Consider the following 16,563-nt stretch of genomic DNA (forward strand, 5'->3'; position numbering starts at 1 on the left):
GTAAAGACTTACATCATGTGTTTAAGAAAGAGCACACACTCCTAAGGACCCCTGTCCTCTACAGAGATCAATGATGAACTAGGCAGATGATATACAATGAGAAGAAATATTCAATGAACATTAGATTTACCTTGCAGTATGACTGACTGCGGGGAAGGCAGGTATTGATTTTTTTTTCTATAAACTAGGTTTATGCACTTTGAGTTGATCAACAACAAGTGAATCGATGAATTAACTAACTCTAAGAGGACTTTTATGATTGGTGTGTGTGTGTGTGTGTGTATGTGTGTGTGTGTGTGTGTGTGTGTGTGTGTGTGTGTGTGTCTACAAGCCAAGGTGATCCTTTGAAGGAAACCACTGCTGTGTTTTGCTGGCTCAGACACATCATGGCTCTCCCAGTTCAACTGATAAAGAAAGAAAATCCATAACCTGCAGCAGGTTTGATTTCTCTTTCAAACTTAGGCTAGTTTGCTCAAAGACAAGGAAGTAGATGTAGATAGATAGATAGATAGATAGATAGATAGATAGATAGATAGATAGATAGATAGATAGATAGATAGATAGATAGATAGATAGATAGATAGATAGATAGATAGATAGATAGATAGATAGATAGATAGATAGATAGATAGATAGATAGATAGATAGATAGATAGAGTTTAGGGGGGGAAATAACCAACGCGAAAAACTAAACTTTCAACAAAGGGAAAACTGGCTTTCATTGTAGTAGGCCACTTTGTCGCAGCATTAAAAACGGTAGGAACGCCATCGTGTGGCCAAACTGTGTGAAACATTTCTGTGTCTCATTTACAGTAAACCTACCACTATATTTTTTGTATCCCTCTCTAACAATAATACCCATTATTGTTATGCATTGTGACGGTGAGTGAGTTTCACTGTACCATTGTAGTTGCGTACCATCTTGTGGCCAAATTGTGCAAAACTTGAATTAATGTCACTGAAGGACCATGACGTGTTGTCTGACCGAACTGTAATGCATCTACTGCACATACCGGTGTGAATATGTGTTGTGCGATATACGGAAAAACAAACAAACATTGATTTTTTTAAAAAACAGTAATGGGCATGGCCATGTCTGCAGCAGAACTGTAAGAAACATTTGCTCAATACACACTTTTAAACGCAAGAAATAAATCAGACTCATTCTGCTGATGTACTGTGTTTATATTCTCGAAAAGCTACGATAAGAAATAGCCCTTACCTATAGTATACACGGGATATTTGCTAATAGGATCTTCCCAGTAACGGATAAGATACTGCACATAAGAGGTGGTGCATGCGGAGGAATTGCACGTTGTGAATGCAGTGTCAGCGACTCTACGTGGCGACGATGGATGCCGGAGGAAGGCGGATTGGCGGAACGTGGAGAGCTCGAGGAGGAGCTGATTTTATCCGGGACACGACACGTCCACGGAATCCACGTGTAGCCCGTCACTGGTGCAAACACACGGGGCTGTGCTGCTCTCCTCAGATTCTGCCGGGTGGGTTTCATCATGGAGCGACCGCTAACAGCCGCTGCGAAAGGTACTAACGTTACAGTCGCATTTCACTTCTAGCATCGCTAGTCATTTATTTATTATACTAGCATTTAGTACAGTGCATAAAATAAAATAGAAAGGCAAGAGAAGAACAGACTTCATTGTTGCAGTGTAAGATGTTGGGTCAACAGTCATATTCTTCATATCCGTGTTTGATTCAAACAGTAACGTTACTGTTTAAATTGCTGTATCATTCTTGAACGAACGATTCCTGTAAAGGGCGTTTTTGCTTTCTTTAATGATTCATGGGTCGTTTCTTTGACCGTCTGGACTGATTGTGGTGACAGGTGTGCCAAAGCGATCCAGTGGAGCAGTTAATATGACCACAACACGACTTCTGTTCTTGCTCATCCTCCCTTCACTGAGTCTGTGTGCTCCACAAGCCCAGAAAACACGCAGGTAGGCCGCAGTAACGCCATGCTTGTGTACTGTTCTGTATTATGACTGTACTATACAGAATTCCCCCAAACTCACCCACATAATTTTGATTAGGATAGATTATCCAATTGTAAAACATGTCAAGGTTCAGAATCTTGGCATTAAGATGGTGTGAAACATTTGTACATATTTTTTCTTGACATTGGAAATAAATAATAAACATGGCCCATTTTTCTTCTGATGTTTATGCTTTGTTCAGTTTTTCTAGCGACGGCATCATTGCACCAGACCTGGCTAATCCTTTTGGGTCCAGCGAAGAAAACCGCAGGTTATCTCTTTTGAATACATCTAACTTTACAGTCTGTAAACCTACCTGATCAAACAAGGTAGCACAGTTGCCCCAAGGTTCAGAGTCCATTTTCACATCAGAGATAATGCTGAGATATCCACAGCTGACACATGCTGAACAAGCAATAGCTATAAAAAAAGTGATAAAAAACAAAATTCTTTATTGTGCTTTCCTGTTTATTTAAAAAATGTCGTAACATATTTTAGAGAAAAGCTATGCAGTTTTCTATACAGTGCATTTTTAGCACAATTATGCCCATATTTATTTTTAAAGTGTAAATTTTAATGTCTCAACATGGAAAAATACTGAATGGATTCAGACCCATGCTCATTTCCCTATATAAATACTGTAATCATATAAGGCAGAACTAAAGTGGGCAATGATCTTTGATTCTTTATGACAGGCTCCTGCAAAGCTACATCAAGAGCAGCCTAAAGGAAGGACAGAGCAGTCCAGAGCTGAACACCAGGGAACAAGGTTAATAGTTCATTTTGAACATGATCTCTCAAAGAACTGCTTTTATTTCACTCCTTTGTGCTTTTGCATAGATTTTCTATTTTCTATTAAGCTAATTCCACTCCCTAGTTCCAGATTCCTGATGTTGAATGTCAACACATTTCAAGGACTGTGATCTTAAACAGTTACAGTTTCATTAAAAATACTTATGTACAGTACATTTATTTTCCTAGAAGCGTAGCAGATGATCTATGTATGTAATGGCATTCATTTATACATAACAGGCACAAAGCACTCTCTCTCTTTATATATATATATATATATATATATATATATATATATATATATATATATATATATATATATATATATATATATATATATATATATAGTATAGTATAGTATAGTAGTCAACATTTGAAGTGGACCAAAACCTTTCATCAAAGTTATACATGAATTTCGAACAATCCCCGTTCTTGTCTTAGGACAACTTTAATTCACTTTTTTGATCCACTTCAAATGTTGACTACTGTATATGCCTTGCTGTGAAACGTATAAATGTATATAGAAAATAAATAATAATTGTGTGCATGTGTGTATATCTCTTAGGTTTTAACAAGCTTATTAATGATTTGTTCTCTTGTCGCAGAAGTGTTCTTCCTTTTCTCCATGTATGACTATGATAGAAGTGGGCAGATGGATGGCCTTGAACTGATGCAACTTCTGACAGATTTCCTGACTTATCATGAAGTTATGCCAAAGTCAACAGATTCTGTGAGTGTTAAGTTTTGTCATAACATTGAAAGTAATCTCTCGAGTTCTTTTACGACTTAAACTCATTTACATTTTAGGTTGTATCTTTGGTGGATTACCTGCTACAAGCTCAGGATCTGAACCAGGATGGACTCCTGGCTCCTTCAGAGCTGTTATCATCATCAACGATTGACCATCATCAAGAAAACAATATTGTTCTCCCTGATCCACCAGCTGACGAGGCCTTAAAACAAGAGCAAACACATACGAAATCAGAGGATGGAGATGCAGAAGTCAACCAAGAGTCTGAACATGACAATGAGACCCAAGACCCAGCTAAAGAAGAACACACACAGGAAGAGAAGCCTGTAGATCATAACCAGATACCTGAAATGCTGCCTTTAGAAGAGCAGGAGCCGCAAGATGATCATCAGGAGCAGAAGAACATGCCAGTCCATCAGGAGCAACCAGAGATGTAATGCCAAATTAAGCATGAAGTGCAACATTTGACTGATTTTCTTTTAAAGACACCTCTCAAACAGATACAAATCAGCCATTCATTCATTCAAACCCCTCACCTGCTGCATATACAGTACTGTGACTGACACATCATTTATTGCTGGATACTAAAAGTTTTGAAAGTCTAAAAACATGTTAATGATATTTGCATCATTGTATGGTTTGTGAAACCACTAAACTGTACAGAAATTTCCAATTTTGTGGAATTCAGACACAACCATCGGTTCATCTTTTTTTGTGCCGTTTAAACTATGCAAACTCAGAAGGTAAACCTTTAATTTACTGAAAATTTGATGCAAAAAAAAAAAATCTAGTCACAGCCAAGATCTAATAACCATTATTATTAGGGTTTGTGCCCAACTCTTGGCATATTTCTATACTGCACTTTTTTGGGAGGTTAAGTACCTTTGAATTAAACAGTTCAAAATTGAGCTGCTTTCATTTTTCTGCCTCAGTGCAAAAGAGGATTTGGATGGACCAGAATAGATTGTTTAAGTGAACAATTTAACAGTGCTTTACCACTTAAATTAAAAAAAAATAAAAATTAAGCTTAAGTTACACAGTGAAGTGCTGTATTGCACTTCCAGAGAGACAAAGGCTTCACTCATGCCCAATTTCCAGTAGAGATTTCTCAGAACTATCAAGCCTCAGCATTGAGAATTTCTATACAATGTGAGAAACCAAAATTTGTGTCCGATACTTTTTACACTTTCTACCTAGGTGGAAAGAAAACCATTTAAGGACAAAGATGTTGCAATTACAACTGAAAAGCAGTCATGACAAACAGTTTGGTTTTAATATTTATTACACTTTAGACAAAATGCATTAAAACACAATCAAGTAAAAATCATTCAACCTAAAAAGCAACTTAAAAGTCAAACATTCTGAAAATGTGGCTGAGGCATCAAGATGTGCTAAAACTTTATAGACAGTGGTCTAAAACTGACTCCAATTACCTGGACTACACATTTTGTGGTGCATAAAAAGTCACTCCCCAATTCGAAATAAACACCAGAACATAATCGATTGGGGGTCCCCGTCTAAAAAGACTCTTAATAAAGCTCAATCATTGATTAACAATGCTTATTGTACCATGGCCATGGAAGATGGCAGCCAGCTTAAGTTGAAGACATTTAATGTCTACGTTCTGAACGGTGTGCTCATGTCAGCTCTTGCCATTTTGTGGTTACATTGGGATTCCAGCAACAATTTCAGATTCAATGCCACAGTGGTCCTCGCCTCGGAGAATCTTGAAAAATCCTGAAGTGGCGACAAAAGAAAGTGCAAATGAAGCAAATGCCTGCACGTAGTGTAAAATCAGCTGGGTTACAAACTGCAGACAATAAAGTTTAATAAATGACCCTCACCATTATCACCCCAGTCAGTGTTCCAGGAGTTAGCAGCAAGCCAGTAGGGGACACTTTTCTCCTCTCCCCAGCCCAGGATCTTAATAGCATGACCACCTACTGCAGATCCAGTCATGTGCTGATATACACCTATTTAAAAGAAAAAGTAATTTTAACTGTCCCATGCTGCATTAGTACTCTAGACAGACACATGAATAGACTGAAACCAACCAGATTTATACAGCAGGAAGTCCTCATACACCGTGAAGGCTGCCTCAACTGGGCCGTTCTTAAAGAGTTCTTGCATAATGGCATTCTGATTAGCTGGGACACTATAGGACGTCTTTCCTAGAATGACAAAAAACAAGAACAGCTCAATTCATGAATTCACATCTTGCAGCATTCAAAACATCCCAACTAAACCATCCCATTTAACCAGGAGGCAGAGGCCCACTAGAGCGGCTCAACAAACCTCCAAGGGGGCCTCAAGATGGCCCCCTTAATTCAAAATTTACTTAAGTGAATATGAACGTCTATAATAATGAGGTTGAAATGTGACCTAAACCAATTTGTTTCCCTGAGTTCTTACCAAAGTGTTTGTCCTCTTTGTAAGAAGGGCTGTAGCCAGGTTCACAGGACATCTCGCAGTTAGGAGTGTCACCACCCTCTCCGGTACAAGGAGGGCGACTGCCATTCACATGATGCTCACAGGGTTCAATGGTGTATGGACGACAGCCTAAAAATAACTCTTGTTAATACACAGTTGAAGCTCAACGCTTAAAATGCTCACCAAAAAAAAAAAAGGTAGATACTAACCAACATGGGAGTTATAGAGTCCACCGGTGACCAGACCCTCTGTGCTCCAGTAGTCCCAAGCAGCAGAGGGGTATCCACCATTACATCTGAGATCAAATTATACAAGATGCTAAATCAGTGTTTTATCTAAAAACAGCACAAAACGCAAACATCAAGGCTGGAATACACTACAACCTCTGAAAGACGGTTTGCCCCAATTTGCTGTCTGGACAAATTAATCCAATTTTAGAACAAATTCTTTTGTCATGAGTTTTTGTAACCAGAAAGTCTGGCAGTGTGTAATTTAGTGTATGATACCCAGCTTTTCCTCTGTAACCATTAGCAAAGTCAGTAAGCATATGATGCCAAAACATGTTTTGAGAAATTTAAAACATGCAGTGCATTCCAGACTTTATTCAAGAAATGGTATCAACTAAACCGATCTCAGTCACTGCAGGATGAAATCAAACAAATGGTTTGTTAAGTCTTGTTCTTGTCAAATAGATTGGCACTAGCCCACTCTAACTTACCCCATGCCACAGCTGTCACAGCATGTAAGCAGGTCCTGAGAAGAGATCTCCACACTCACTTTGGCATTGCTATGGATACATACTCTGTCAGAAATGGCTTCAGCAGCCCCAAATGCCTGTGTAAAACAATGGAACCATGAGTAAAAACATGAAACGAACACAAATTGCAATTCAAACTCATACTGTGTGCACCAGAGAGAAGACCTCACCCAGCATGAACCACAAGAACCCTGGTCTCGGATCTCTTTAAGAGTGGGGCAGTTGGGCCACTGCACTCTGGCGTCAAAGTTAGTGGGGAGCCTGAGTTTACCCGCATACTGTGCCCTGGTTAAAAACAAAGCAAACTCTGTTATATACTAGACCTAAAAGGCAGAACTGAAAAAAAAAAATAGGTATGATGAAACCTACGTAAAGCACAAAAATCACATGACAAAGTAGTCATATGTACAACATGACTGCCAAGATAACAAGTTGCACTTCCTTTATGAAACTCCCCAATCATTTTTCCTCACACCACATTCAATTGCACTCACATGACAGGGAGTTTGGGTCCTTTCAGAAAAGTCCCACACAACCTCTTCGCATAGCTGTAGTCAACATCCCGGAAGTTGTGTCCAGCCTACAGGGGAGAACACCAGACTCTTGCATTCAATTTTAAATTAAGAAGAGCAATCAAGAAGCAAATAAGAAAACAGCATTACAAATGGTTTCTCAATACCAGCTCAGTCATCCTCGCTAGAATGCAATTTACAGCATCAGAGTAGAGCACCATCTTACCGTCCAAGTAGTGTTTGCTTTATTGATGAAATTGACCATCTCATGGGACAGGGGAGCGAGGCGAGGTCGAGCCCAGCTAACTGAAAGGGCCGAGAGCACACACAGGAAAGCCAGTCGCCACATTCTGAAAACAAGAAAACTCAATCAATCCCACTTGAAATCAGACAAGGTTTAAGCCTAGACCAAGACTAAAATGCATGTTTGATATATACTGATATATCTTAATATATGTCAATGCCATTGTTTTGTCTCAAGATGTACACCAGTAATGTTTTTTTTTTTCTAAGGCACTCTTATAAAAGCTACTTAAACGTCCTAATTGAGCCAAGGCCTTATTCTGGCTTAATCTAAGCCCTGTCTGTGAAACCAGGACATAGTCTGAAACACCAAAGAGAGTCATGTGGCACATCAAGGTCACTTCAATCTTCAGGTGAAACGGCTCACTGACTGCCTACAGTAGTATCATCTTTAGGCTGCAGTCATGCAAAAGTGAAAGCTCTAGACATTTAAGATGTACTTAACGGTTATGGAACAAGACAAACAAGCCTTGATCAACTAGGCTACTCAGGTATGAGGTTTAGGTTTTAGGAATCTTATTTATAAAAGGGGCATCCACCTCAGTGGTTTAGCAATAGTTAAGGAACTAATTTTATTTTAAAACATCACCAAATTATTAAGACGCAATTTTGAAAAATCTGTAGATGCAATAAGAGTCTTAGCGAAAAGTGATGACAAATATCCTAATGTTGGGTTGCACTTCCTCTAATAGGCATATGATGCATGACATCAAGTGTGCGTGAGTCAGCGCAATTTACAGGAACAACTTGCTGATTAATGGAAACCCAACCTACTTCGACCCCAAACCCGGGGTAACCTGGACGATTACTAGTAACGTTAGTCAAAAACGAGAGATACGAACACCGTCAGAAGCCAACAATGTAGTGAAGAATGCAAATATGAAATATTGTTCGCTGCATTTGGGGGTTGCCATTTAAGATAAGTGCAAGACCATTGACTGCCTGAAACTGTTCGTGCTTGAAACATTATAGTGTATCTGTAAGTAAACTGGTAGTGTAATGTCAACTTGAGCTACAGAAGCATTCCCATGCGTTTAAAGACGAGCTCTGGTTTCTATTCCTCATACTTTCGTTTGTAACTGCAGGCCTTGTTTACATAAACCAACAGTTAGTCCATATTTTAAGGTCAAATGAAGAAGCCTGTAAGCTTTTGAGCTTACATTTGATAGCAGGAAGCGCCGTTGCACGGATAAAGATGAAGTCATTCCTTGATAAATGTTGTTTTGAACAATAATTTTCGATTCGAAGTTATCAAACGCTGATATCACCATGACCTTTTTGAATATCTCTTTGGTATTCAAATTAAAGAAAAATGATCGACAGTCTCGTGATTTAAATTCAGATTTGAGCAATATAGCAGTCTTACCTGTCGATTGTCTGCTGACAGTTGTGCTGTTAGAAAGTGTGTCTCGCTCCCCAAAACTTCCACTGGGCGGAAATAAACAATAAGCGAAGAACACGCCGATGGCTTTATAAAGCAACGACAGATCACGTGATGATAAGTCATGTGCTCGTGGGTCTGCTGACTCTGACGTGATCAAATCAGTTTACATCACAGTACTGTTTGTTAGTTTCATATGTAAATGTGATGAATAGTATGGAAACCAATTTCCACCACATAAGAAGAAAATCATGCTTGGTAAATTATGATATAAAAAGTCATATTTATATCATAAAAGTCCTAACAGGTTCGATTTTTTTTCTGTCATAATTTTGACAAATCTCATAATGTCACAAATATGACTTTGATATCATAATTTCAAAATTTTCTGTCATAAATTCGTGCCACTTTGATCTAATAATAATTGTCTTTCTCTCATTATTTTAAAGTCATACATGGAAGCTTGTTTCCGACACAGGATAAAAAATAAAAAAGGTAATTGCGACTTTTTGTCTCACAATTCTGACTTTTTTTTCTCGCAATTATGAGTATACATCTTGCAATTCTGACTTTTTATCTCAGAGTTGCGTGATATAAACTTGCATTTGCAAGTTATAAAGTCAGAATTGTGAGATAAACTCGCAATACTGAGAAAAAAAAAAGAGAAGAAAAGAAAATTCCCCAGAATTGGACATAACTTGCAATTGCGAGTTTGTAAACATCTCACAATTCGGAGAAAAAAAAAGTCAGAATTACGAGATATAAATTCACAATTGCGAGAAAAAACATCAGAATTGTGTAGATTCTCGCTATTCTGCCTTTTTTCTCGCAATTCTGAAGGTTTCTCGCAATTGCGAGTTTATATCTTGCAATTCTGACTTCTTTTCTCAGAATTGTGAGATATAAACTGTGAGAAATAAACTGACTTTATAACTTGCAATTGCAAGTTTATAACACTATATGTAATATAGCAATTGCGTGTTATAAAGTGCGAGTTAAAGTCAGAATTGTGAGATATAAACTGTGAGAAATAAACTGACTTTATAACTTGCAATTGCAAGTTTAAATCACACAATTCTGACTTTAACTCACGACTTTATAACACGCAATTGCTATATTACACAATTCTGAATTAATGTGAACTCTCAATTGCAAGAAAAAAAGTCATAATTGTGAGATAGTCACAATTACTTTTTATTTTATGGTGAATATAAGCTACCATAAATAGGCCTGCATGTGTCTAAATATTAATGAAACCTTTTTGAGAATTAGATTATTTGTCATGAAAGAGTTTTTTTATGTCTGATATTTTTCCAGTTGTGTTTTACAATTTAGTGTATCAAGTAGTATTTTGTGTTAATTACATGAACGAAGCTGTTTTGAACATTTATTATGTCTATGGTTTTTGAACTATTTCATATTTGTTCGGTGGGTGACGTCACATTGAGCGGCAGCCTCCAAAAACTGACCAGAAAGACTCGACTCACACAAGAATCACACAAAGCGCACCCCATTCAGCGCAGAAGAGTCCTTAAATAACGGAATACCACAAACTTTGAAAAAAGACAGTAGTGCAACGATGCAGAATCGAAAGGGAAGTGCAGTCACATGGAGTCACGTATGTCTCTACTCTTTTTCAGGAGTCATTGTTTTATTGGAGAAAGCGGCACGTAAGTTATTTTCTATATGTTGAATCATTCCTTCCCAAACCGCTATCTGTGTATACTAAACATATTTGGCAGCTGCTTCGGCATGTGGATGTGGGTTCTGCCAGTTCGGACTTGTTTTATTATGAGTTCAGTTTTTTTTCTGCACATTATTTCTACAATGCTGCTATGGTTTCCTCACTGCATGATTTGGGCGCCTTTTTCATGAATGGCGAGCAGGGGGCGTGTTCTGTCACACAGCTGCTTCATATCAGAGACAGAGCCCGAGAAGAGGAGAAAGAGGGCTCCAACAAATCAACATCAAAATGGACTCTGTTTTTTTGACTTTTTTTGTCGTTTCTGTCATCAGTTGTACTGTGCTTCACACACTACCTCTGGATGGGAGAAGAGCTGCTGGCCTGGTTAACACTGGGTCTGTGCTTGCCTTCTGTCACTGCTGTGCAGCTGCTCAGTCTGAGGTGGTACATCACTGATGAGGAAGAAAGATCCAAGCCCTCACTCATCCTTGTGCACTGCCTTCATCTGGGCATCTATCACAGGTCAAAACACTATATCGTTTAGATTCATTCAACTGCAGTAATTCAATTATAAAGAGTAAGGTGGAAAACTGTAGTAAATTACTGTACAAAACTGTATAATATACTCTATAATCTGGTGAATTCATAAAAAAAATGTATAGGTTGTACTTTGCATAAATAAAATGAAGCCTATTTTTAGGACCATAAAAAAAAAAATATATATATATATATTTTATTTTTTTTGCATTGTGACAATATGCTTTGTGACACTTAAAAGCGATAATTCACCCAAAAAAAATTATTCTGTCATTAATTACTCACACTCATGTCGTTTCAAACCTGTAAGACTCTTGTTCATCTTTGGAACACAAATGACGATATTTTTGATGAAATCTGAGGGATTTCTGTCCCTCCATTGACAGTCCACACAACTACCACCTTGACTATTCAAAAAGTTCATAAAGAGATCATAAAAAGTAATCCATATGAATTGAGGGGTTTTTGGTCGAAATTTTCTGAAGAGACTCGATCGCTTTATATGATGAACAGATTTAGTTTAGGCTTTTATTTCCCCCCACATCCTCAAATTGTTTAGTTTAGATTTTTTTTTAAATTAACTTTGCTTTTCCTCACCGTAATACAGTATGTTTGTACTATATTACATTAATACAATGATATTTTAAGTTATGTAAGCATAAATAGAACTTTTTTGACCTATTCATCAAAGAATCTTGGAAAAAAATGTATCATGGTTTCCACAAAAATGTTAAACAGCACAACTGGTTTCAACATTGATAATGATAACAAATATTTCTTTAGCATCAAATCGTTATGATTTCTGAAGAATCATTGAAGACTGGAGTAATGATGCTGAAAACTCAGCTTTATCATCACAGGATTACCATTTTTAAATAAAATAGAAAACAGTTATTATAAACTGTAATAATAATCTCAAAATATTGTACAGTTATGTAATTTCAGTTACACTTTATTTTAAGGTGTCATTGTTACAGTGTAATTATATATTTAAGTATTGAGTAATATTAAGCAACTACATGTCCTTACTATAGGATTAGGGTTTGGTTGAGGGTTAGTTGCATGTAATTATGCATAATTTACTGTTATTACTATGGTAAGTGCATGTAACATATGTAACAAGGACACTGTAAAATAAAGTGTTACCTTAATTTCTTATTCCTTTCTTTTAATTTTGTGAAATATGACTTTTGCGTGTTCATGACAGGTGGATTCACCCAATAATATTATTACACAAAAGGCTGCTGTTGATTTCTAAGATGTGTGTATATGTTTTATATTTGCAGGTTATGGCGCTGCATGAAGTCTCAAGGTGGGCAGCTGAAGTTTGTTGCATTACTAATGCAGCAGGCTGATGTTTCTGCTCTGTGTCTGATCGAGGCCCTGACGCTCAGCCTGCCTCAAAGTCTACTGCAGACCTACAGTTTATTCACCCTTCACCCCGGCTTTCTGTCACCAGGTATGTGACTTCCCTTTTGGCACGAACAGAACTAGCTTCACATCAACAGTTTTCAGTGGAAGTAATGAAATAAATCAGTTTACTGAAATGAAGCAGTCTCAATGACGTATGCAGCCAACAAATGTGACCTCCGGAGGACGCAGCCTTTGAAATGAGACACAGCATTAATCATTTTTGCTGTGCACACTACCAAAAAAGAAAATTATACATTTAGTCCTAGTTCGCTTAGCATTCACACTGTCATTTCTAACAAAGAACCTAAAGATACGAAACAAAAGGGATAAGGTCACAACCTGATTGGACATCTTCTATGACTACACATATTTGAGATGGAACATATCAAACATCTAAAACAGTGCTGTGCTTGTTGTATGTGCGTATATATGTGTAGTCAAAACAGTGCCAGGAATTCCTCTATTGCACACAAACAAAACCTGCTGCAAGTAGACGTGGTTCTGACGCCTGGACCAAACTGTAATGATAACATAGCGCATGTCGAGAAGAACATGTAAAAAATTATTTGTTATCACAACATTTTTTCATTTGTCAAATCAGCTTAGATAATTTATGTGGTTCAGGTAACATATTTTGAGTTTCTGTTGATTAAACCAATCCCCTTCATTGTATTAACTCAATTTTTTAATTTCAATGAACTTAAAACTTTATGGCAACCAGGTTTCTTTTTTTTCTAAGCTAAACCAACAATAATTTTTTACAGTGCAGGTATCCTTGAGCTTTCTGTCCTTTTAGGGTCGCATCTTCTCATCCTTTTTTTTGGTTCGTTAGGTGTCTGGTCCGTGTTGCATTCATATTTCAATCGAACCTTGGTTATTTTTGTAAACGAAAACTGAAACAAAGACTAAAACGCTTGATCAAAAAAACATTTTCGTAACCTGAAATAAAATAAAAGAATTCAAATAAATGAAAAAATAAAACTAAACTAACAACAGTTACTGAAAAAACGAACTAAAATAAAATAATAATTATCAAAAATAAATAATCTGAAAAATATGAGCTGTGTGGCTGTTCAGGGAAACACCTGTAGATGGCGCATATCATCGTCATATTTGGGAATACGGGACTAATCGATACTTCACTTGAAGTGGAGAGGGATATTTACCCACCTGACATGCGCATCACCACAGTATCACCGCATCACATGCACAGTTATTCAAATCCGCACTAACAGAGCAATCGCACCAGAGTTCGTTTTAATCGAATCAAACCTGCCAAGTGTGAACATAAACTGTTTATTCCCTGAATTTCTTTCTACAGTGGTCTTATGTGTTGGGCTGAGCCTACTGAATGTGTCCTGGTTTCTGGTCCTGTTCAGCCGTTCATGCTTTCTGCTTCGTCCTGGTCACCTGCACATGACTCCTGCTGCAATGCTGTGCCAGCTCGTATGGAGAGGGGGCATGTTGGGTGCCAGGGTGGCCAGCCTCATGTTCTTCTGCAGCACGTTTCACTGGTGGTTCTCTGGAGTCGTGGGTGAGTCAAGCCTTGTGTCAACACACATAAAAGACAAACACATTGTTTTACACATAAAAGTCTTCACAGTTAGTTTGCGTGACAGTCTTGAGGGCTTTAAGGTAATTTGTCATTGCTCAACTCTTACCTGGAAACGGATGATTTGTTAATAAATGGCTGCTTTGTGATTGTCTGCTCAGGTTTCCACTGGCTCATTATGACATTCTGGCAAGTGTCCCAGCAGACAGACATCTGCATTAACCGGAGTTCCTGGCGTCTCTTCAACTTCATCTTAGGCGCACTGCACATTTTCCTGTTTTTTAACGTTAAAGACGGTCCCTCGCGGTACCGCATGACTGGCTTCTATTTGGTAGGTTTCTCTGCACAGCAGTGTTATTTTACACTTACACTTTACTGCATTAGTCGTATAATATTTAGTAAATATAATTTGAATTAGATTTTATCGTAATATATTCAGTTTGGATTTTAATTTTAGTAATTTTATGTGCTTTTGTAAAAAAAAAAATTTGGCACATTTTTATTTCTATTTAGCTTTAATTCATTTTATTTTTTAGTTTTAGTTTGTCATTTTAGAACTTTTGATTAGGTTTTTCATCTAATATATAATAATTTATTTCATTTCATTCATATTTTTGTTCAATTGAAAAAATTTTATAAAAAAAGGATATTAAAAATAAAAATAAAAAATCATTTTTAATTAATACATTTTGAATAGTTTTAATTTTAGTAACAAAAAAACACTGCTTCTCTGTCAGTAATAAATGTGAATGGGGAAATCAGCAGAATATTGTAACATTGTGCAAAATATTTGAAAAACTGTCTGGACTGTTTGTCTCTCAAGAATAATAGCTTTGTTAACATCTTTGTTTGGTTTTTTATTGTTTATTGATTGATTTTACAGTTAATGTTGCTGGAGAACACGTTCCTTCTGCTTCTGGCGTCAGACTCGCTCAGAGGGCCTTCATGGGACAGCATGAGTATTCCTGTGGCTGTCTTATGCAGCTTCTTTATCGGTAAACATTATGGATTCACTGATATTAAAAAATCCTGATATTGATAATTATTTTCATATTATGGCCAGTAACCTTTAAATGGCCATTATTCAAATGTTATACTATTTTGTCTAATTAAATAAAAAATAACAATCAGTTGTTTAAAATGCCCCAAGTGAATTGAGGCATCAGAACCATATAATGTAAAGTATGAAAAAAGATTTACTAAAGATTATATTTAACATTGTTATTAAATTATTAATGTTTTTAAAGATTGCCGTTAGATGACAGCAAGGTGATCTGGATAGAAAAATAGGGGAAATGAGCATGTAAAATTAAATATCCAGATACTGGTAAAGGGGTCATATTATGCTTCTTTTTTACTTTTGCCACTTTCTTTAGTGTATTTTGCATTCCTAGAAATCACTTTTTCTTATAAAAACATAAAAAGCTCACATAGTGTAATGTAACATGTTGCAAATTATAAAGTTCTCTGGTCTCTATTTTTCTAGGTGTCATTTTTGTGGTTCTTTACTACCGATTTCTTCATCCAAAATCCACTGAGATCCTCCAGAGTCTGAGACTCCAAATGAGCTTGACAACTATTGACCGAACAACGGATGGACACTGCAAAGACACAACAGTTGAATCGTCCACACACAATCATGGCACTTTCTCAGTGACCGATTTTGCTCCTGTGAAGGATGCAGGAGGCTGTTCTGTTCAGCCTCTAGAGGGCGGTTGGCACCATCATTGTATGTTAATACACCTGGCTCTCAAAACTGGAAACACAGACAAGATCAACTGCCTGTATGGAGACAGAGGGCTTTCATTCTTCCTGGGGAATGATGATGCACCCGACACAGATGCTGAAGGGAACCCTTGTAACCAGCCATCAGTGGAAGCAGGTGAACGATCTGAAAGCTGTCCGGTTGAAAACAGAGAGGGATTTTCTGGTGCTGAAGTCGGACAGCAGTCTCCAGAGAAGGGTGCGATGTATAACACCTGTCCCGCAGACTGCAGTAGTACTGTTTACTTTAGTGCGGAACCCCACTCCTCCTATAGTGTCAGCGATTCTACCTTAGACAAAGAGTATATGGCTGTGATCAGTCCCATTATGAATGGAGCTGAACTGATATTGACTGCTAAACAGCTGTTGAACAGGAACCCATGTTATACCTCAACTCCAATGCAAGACCTCAAAACAATGCACAGTACAAGTCCTCGATTAGCAGGGGCTCGAAGACAGGTACAGTTTTAATATTAAAACTGGCATACCATAAAAATATGTGAATTATTTGGGATAAAGATAGTAAACATCTGTTTATTATTAGCACATATTAACCACTAGCTGCAGATTATCTTTATCTTCAGTTTGTTACCATTAGTTATAAGCTTAGTGAATTAAAATCAGTTTACATTTATTACTATTAAGTTACATGGACAAATTTTACTTGCTGCTCTTTTTTGTCTGTTGTACCAT

The 16,563-nt window shown here is 37.2% G+C and overlaps 3 protein-coding genes across 3 annotated transcripts; 2 read left to right on the forward strand and 1 right to left on the reverse strand.

Annotated features, from left to right (window-relative positions):
- Window positions 1-1,299: 1,299 nt before the first annotated feature.
- cgref1 (cell growth regulator with EF-hand domain 1) lies at window positions 1,300-4,445 on the forward strand. The gene is made up of 6 exons (XM_081394241.1): window positions 1,300-1,545; window positions 1,847-1,958; window positions 2,197-2,265; window positions 2,690-2,763; window positions 3,392-3,516; window positions 3,594-4,445. Exons 1-6 carry the CDS (start codon window positions 1,515-1,517, stop codon window positions 3,972-3,974), a joined length of 792 nt encoding a protein of 263 aa, XP_081250367.1. The 5' UTR covers window positions 1,300-1,514; the 3' UTR covers window positions 3,975-4,445.
- A 356-nt stretch (window positions 4,446-4,801) lies between these two features.
- On the reverse strand, window positions 4,802-9,052 carry ctsba (cathepsin Ba). The gene is made up of 10 exons (XM_081347303.1): window positions 8,906-9,052; window positions 7,463-7,586; window positions 7,219-7,304; window positions 6,895-7,009; window positions 6,686-6,801; window positions 6,177-6,262; window positions 5,950-6,096; window positions 5,592-5,708; window positions 5,382-5,510; window positions 4,802-5,274 (listed from the first exon to the last, which is right to left on the reverse strand). Exons 2-10 carry the CDS (start codon window positions 7,583-7,585, stop codon window positions 5,201-5,203), a joined length of 993 nt encoding a protein of 330 aa, XP_081203429.1. The 5' UTR covers window position 7,586; window positions 8,906-9,052; the 3' UTR covers window positions 4,802-5,200.
- Window positions 9,053-10,375: 1,323 nt separating this feature from the next.
- Window positions 10,376-16,361, forward strand: xkr5b (XK related 5b). The gene is made up of 7 exons (XM_081394456.1): window positions 10,376-10,590; window positions 10,937-11,126; window positions 12,428-12,600; window positions 13,876-14,088; window positions 14,268-14,437; window positions 14,990-15,101; window positions 15,593-16,361. Exons 1-7 carry the CDS (start codon window positions 10,500-10,502, stop codon window positions 16,339-16,341), a joined length of 1,698 nt encoding a protein of 565 aa, XP_081250582.1. The 5' UTR covers window positions 10,376-10,499; the 3' UTR covers window positions 16,342-16,361.
- Window positions 16,362-16,563: the final 202 nt, after the last annotated feature.

The sequence above is a fragment of the Scardinius erythrophthalmus genome (genome assembly GCF_964197995.2).
Source record: "Scardinius erythrophthalmus genome assembly, chromosome: 19".
In the NCBI taxonomy this organism is placed as follows: domain Eukaryota; kingdom Metazoa; phylum Chordata; class Actinopteri; order Cypriniformes; family Leuciscidae; genus Scardinius; species Scardinius erythrophthalmus.

Bases quoted from the DNA above. Each gene is read 5' to 3' on its own strand.
- ctsba (XM_081347303.1), bottom strand. From the start codon at position 7,585: ATGTGGCGACTGGCTTTCCTGTGTGTGCTCTCGGCCCTTTCAGTTAGC. The intron at 5,511-5,591 runs GTTGGTTTCAGT...TCTTTTAAATAG, and splicing joins CTTCCTGCTGTATAAATCTG to GTGTATATCAGCACATGACT. The intron at 5,275-5,381 runs GTGAGGGTCATT...TCGCCACTTCAG, and splicing joins CACTGACTGGGGTGATAATG to GATTTTTCAAGATTCTCCGA.
- cgref1 (XM_081394241.1), top strand. From the start codon at position 1,515: ATGGAGCGACCGCTAACAGCCGCTGCGAAAG. The intron at 2,266-2,689 runs GTTATCTCTTTT...TCTTTATGACAG, and splicing joins TCCAGCGAAGAAAACCGCAG to GCTCCTGCAAAGCTACATCA. The intron at 3,517-3,593 runs GTGAGTGTTAAG...TTTACATTTTAG, and splicing joins TGCCAAAGTCAACAGATTCT to GTTGTATCTTTGGTGGATTA.
- xkr5b (XM_081394456.1), top strand. From the start codon at position 10,500: ATGCAGAATCGAAAGGGAAGTGCAGTCACATGGAGTCACGTATGTCTC. The intron at 10,591-10,936 runs GTAAGTTATTTT...TTCTGTCATCAG, and splicing joins TTTATTGGAGAAAGCGGCAC to TTGTACTGTGCTTCACACAC. The intron at 11,127-12,427 runs GTCAAAACACTA...TTATATTTGCAG, and splicing joins CATCTGGGCATCTATCACAG to GTTATGGCGCTGCATGAAGT.